The sequence below is a fragment of the Eptatretus burgeri genome, chromosome 4 (assembly GCF_056783735.1).
Source record: "Eptatretus burgeri isolate ZD-2024b chromosome 4, Ebu_testis_v1, whole genome shotgun sequence".
Classification (NCBI taxonomy): domain Eukaryota; kingdom Metazoa; phylum Chordata; class Myxini; order Myxiniformes; family Myxinidae; genus Eptatretus; species Eptatretus burgeri.
In genome coordinates, this window is record NC_140964.1 from 74,240,514 (window position 1) to 74,245,513 (window position 5,000).

At 43.2% G+C, this 5,000-nt stretch overlaps 1 protein-coding gene across 3 annotated transcripts in view; it reads right to left on the minus strand.

The window, feature by feature from the left end:
- The window catches only part of LOC147028361 (polyamine-transporter SLC45A4-like), a 103,653-nt gene that overhangs the window by 15,053 nt on the left and 83,600 nt on the right, over positions 1–5,000 (minus strand). For all 3 annotated transcript variants that reach the window (XM_085878681.1, XM_085878683.1, XM_085878682.1), the window contains one exon: positions 2,125–2,347. In XM_085878681.1, coding sequence (XP_085734807.1) covers positions 2,125–2,347 — 223 coding nt within the window. The remainder of the gene's footprint in view (positions 1–2,124; positions 2,348–5,000) is intronic.

Below are 5,000 nucleotides of genomic sequence, written 5' to 3' on the forward strand. Positions count from 1 at the left end.
AAATTCATAACGGATAAAATAAAAGTGACAATCTTATCCAAGACATTCCTTTACTTTTCAAAACATTACACCTTATTTTCTTAATGCCGTGGTATAATTTACAAATGTTTGTTCATGTACATTCTTCGCCCACCCTCCACCCCAACACCTGTTAAAAACATAAATCACTATTTGAAAGTTTACGTTAAAGTCGCCTGTCAACAAATGCCGAACATTAAAATGCTTCCTATATCCTGCTCGCGAGGGACGACAGAGCCAATGGTGCAGTGGAAATGCGCGAGCTGTGTATCAAGTAAAATGTCATCGATTCGTCATGAAAATCAGAATCATTTCTGCAAAATGGAAAACACAAAATGGAAAGCTGCCTTGAGCAGTTACTCGAAACTGCAGATGTCCAAGTTTGCAAACATAGGTTCCGAATTAGTAAATAACAAAAGGTTAACTCCCCAAAAGAAAGCAACTCTGGTCGATTGAGGCAGAGCAGTAGCTAACATAAGAAATCATCAATTCACACTTGGATATAGACTTGAGACCATGGGAGTTGGACTTGGACTCAGACCAACTAAAGAATTTGCACTGCAAATTTAAAGTTTTCTTGCCATGACTGGACTCAGACTTGACTGCTTATTTGCCCACAGGTCACCCACGTTCGAGAAATGAATTGATACCGTTCACAGAGGACGACCTTGTGGCATGGCGACAAAATGGTTGAGATATACAACTGCAAGAACTACAAGTCTGAAGACGACGATGGTTCACGAGCGGTATTTGACGATGTAGATTGTTTCAGAAGTCAAGGATGAGACAATGTGATAATGTTTGACCAAGTTATAACAATGATCAACATGATGTGGTACGAGTGACAGGTTATTAGCAGCAAAATGTCGAAAACCCGGTTTCGTTCAACAACTTTCAAAATTTGACATTTGCATAACCTTTAAAGGTCACAAAACAATGTTGTGGACATTAAAATAAGGAAACAGGATACGTGCAATAGCTTATTGGAGTTAGTTCGTCGAAGAAGGTCGAAAACCAGGTTCGATTCCCACAACTTTGAAAATTTGACCTTTGTGACCTTTAAAGGTCAAAGGTCAAGGATTATGACCTTTGGTGCAAAACTTCCTCTGGAACATTCCAGGAACAATATAACGTCATATAGGCCATCTGGCATTTCACACTCATCGGATTATCCATACTTTGATGAAATCAGCGTAAAAACAAACTTGAAGGGGGCGCCACAGGCAAGGTGTTTGAGATAGAGCAAAATGGTTTGAAGACTTTAGGTGGGGAATGACCTCAAGATTATGCATAAAAAAATATTGTCATCCCAGCTCTCAAAGTTTGGGCGGTCGAATGATTTTTATGTCAAAATTCGAAATTTTCTAAGTTTGTGACCTTGTGACCTTGACACGAAAATGAAAAATCGAGCTCCGTGGGGCTATGCAGGTGCCATTGGGCAAACCAAATACCGAAACCACTGCCAGATTCGACAAACCCCTCGGAGAAGATGGATTTTTATGTCAAAATCGCAATTTTCTAAGTTCGTGACCTTGTGACCTTGACCTTGGGACGAAAATGAAAACTCAAGCTCTGTGGGGCTATGCAGGTGCCATTGGGCTAACCAAATACCAAAACCCCTGCCAGATTCGACAAACCCCCGAGGAGAAGATGCAAATTGAAATCGGCTACCCACTAAAAACACATGTTTTTCGGGCGTGGTTCCGCCCATAATGGGCGCACCACGCCCATTTTCAGGAAAACACAACTAGATCATGATATAAACCTCCCACCAAAATTTTGTCAGGATCAGATCAAAACCCACGGAGCTATGCTCGGGACACAGACAGACAGACAGACACACAACAATAACGAATATAGTGGTCACTTTTTTTTTCATGAAAATATTTTTTCGTGAACCAATAAAATGCCACCTTGTCAAAAAGCATTTTATGTCTACTTGATGTGTTATTGAACAGTGAACACTAATCATCAGTGAACAAATTTACGACACAAATTGTTTTTGCATTGTGTCTGTTATTATTTGGCAAGTGCAATGGCCTCATCCAATTGGATGCATATTCAGATTCACCATAATGTGTGACAAATGTAAGTTCACAAACTCACCGTTGGAATGCCATTGAAGACCACCTGACCCATAAAGTCTGTGTAGAAGACCACCATAGTGATAAGGGCAATCCAAGTGCACAAGTGGCACAGGCAGATGCGGAAGAGCGCCGGTGGCATCTTCCACATAGAAAGCCACAGGAGGCGCACAGACATCTCAACATCACCCTCAGAAGATACGCTACTTTCACTCTCTGCACTGCATTCGTTTGTCAAGTGCTTCCTGTATCATGCCAACGTGGTAAAGTGGGGACAGATGGACACAAGCAGATGTGCAACATCCTCATGATCATATGATAAGCACCATTCAATCAAGATCATGCAAGCTAACATTGTGGGAGCGGGTGGAGAAATGTATTAAACTTTGAATTTCTGCTTCCAAGCTGTAATTAATTGCCTTGAGCACCAAGACAGGATGTTCACAATGAACACAGTTATTTCCAACAATCTTGCACAGCCTTCATTGGTGCGTCTTAGATAACAGAAGGGGGTCGGCACGAGAGCTCAGAGGTGGTGTATTCACCTTTGGGCTGTCTCGTTTAGGCTGCATTATTGGCCGGACTATAAACCGTCAACCTGTTATTTTGCAGACACGTTGGTGCATGAACAAGGAGAACATCCCTTGGATGGATGTTAAACATTCTATCTGAGAACCATCTCCAAGCATTAGCTGGAAGATGATAACGACCCCTTGGTGTGTTTTGATGAAGAGCAGGCAAGTTATCGCCGGCACCCTGAACAAATGCCAAATTCTTCTTCGAGCTTGAACAGTAAAACCACATTCACAAAGTGCTCGGACACAACTGGCGAGGAAGGAAAAGTTGCTGCCAAACATAGCCGGGAGAGGGGGAGAGAAGGGGAGAGAGAAGGAGAGAGAGGAAGATAGAGAGAGAGGAAGATAGAGAGAGGAAGATAGAGAGAGAGGAAGATAGAGAGAGGAAGATAGAGAGAGGGGGAGATAGAGAGAGGGGAAGATAGAGAGAGGGGGAGATAGAGAGAGGGGGAGATAGAGAGAGAGGGGGAGATAGAGAGAGAGGGGGGAGATAGAGAGAGAGGGGGAGATAGAGAGAGGGGGAGATAGAGAGAGGGGGAGATAGAGAGAGGGGGAGATAGAGAGAGGGGGAGATAGAGAGAGGGGCAGATAGAGAGAGAGGGGCAGATAGAGAGAGAGGGGCAGATAGAGAGAGAGGGGCAGATAGATAGAGAGGGGCAGATAGAGAGAGAGGGGCAGATAGAGAGAGAGGGGCAGATAGAGAGAGAGGGGCAGATAGAGAGAGAGGGGCAGATAGAGAGAGAGGGGGAGATAGAGAGAGAGGGGGAGAGAGAGAGAGAGGGGGAGATAGAGAGAGAGGAAGATAGAGATAGAGAGGAAGATAGAGATAGAGAGAGAGGGAGATAGAGAGAGAGAGGGAGATAGAGAGAGGGAGATAGAGATAGGAAGAGAGGGAGATAGAGAGAGAGGAAGATAGAGATGGAGAGAGGGAGATAGGGAGATGGAGATGGAGAGGGAGAGAGCAAGACAGGAAGAAAGGATGAAGAATGAACATAAATTAACAAAGTAAAGTGAAGGAGATTATTTGTTTGTTGTCACACACATCTTTATAAAATGAAATAAACCTTTGCATATCATTTGTTTAGTCAAGTGTTCAATGCCAATGGGATTTTCTGGATGATGACACAAGAAAGACTAAGTGTGGCTGGAAGGTTGTACATTTCCAATCCTACTACATAACATAAGGCAATGTCTTACATTCCCCCCTATCCCACCCTCCTCCCAAGAGTGTGGGAAGACAACACGATATTTGAGCCCCGAAGAACCATACCGGGCCATCCCATCTTGGTGTACTTTTGAGAAAAAGGGATGCAAAGTTCTCAGTCTCCTGTGTCACAATGAGCACATCACCATCTCCTTCACCATCTCCTTCATCGTCATTATCGATCATATCCATCAACTCAGCATCTGTCAGATGTCTGGCCACCATGTTTACATGGAATCATGGGGAAAATGTGGGATGGCCCATTCAGGCTCTGGCAAGTCAGATGCATATTAACAGAACCAGAGAAGTTTTTTGCTTATATCCTTATCATAATATATTCTGATGGGTTGGCCCATTTTGGCCCTGAAAGGTATCAGTTTTGTGCACCTGAAGACGTTCATACCTCAATTTCACAAAAAAGGTGGGATGGCCCGGTATAGTACTTAGGGGCTCATTTGCTTGTATATGTGGAAGCACTTGAACCACTGATTTCTGCTGGAAGGAGGAGTTATTGCAGGTGGGGAAGCGACGCAAATTCTGAAAACAAATCCTTTCACTTCTGGAGGGAGCAGGTATTGACTTGTTGTTGAAATAAAACCCTTTTGGTTTTTTTGGAATGATTGATTTTCATCGCTGATGATAAAATCAGACAATCCAAACGTCAATCAAAGTTCACATTCTTGGGAAAAATGCCAGGGGAATAGGCCCCTTTATCAGGAATGTGCCATGTGACAAACAATAGAAAAGAAGGGACATTCCATGGCTTGTGGAAAATGCCAGACGAGAGAAAATAAGGCACATTCAAAAAATCTCGTGTGCATGCTGTACTACCCTTGTGTTTCATCAGAGAAACCAAGTAATTCTCAAGAAAAGTTGATCTTAAGGGGCACCAATTTTTAGCAGCGTCTCGCGTAGCGAACGCTGCTCATAGAGAGCTCGGCGTTGTTGTTGTTGTTGTTGTTGTTGTTCTTCTTCTTCTTCTTGTGAAGACAAAACCTTAATCTCGAGGACTCGGCTCTTGTGTATACGAGATCCGGATCTCCTTAAATACTGAACACATGGCACCGTCTATGTGAGGATGTGTACTTTTGAGAGCGTCTATCATGAACTTTTAAATAT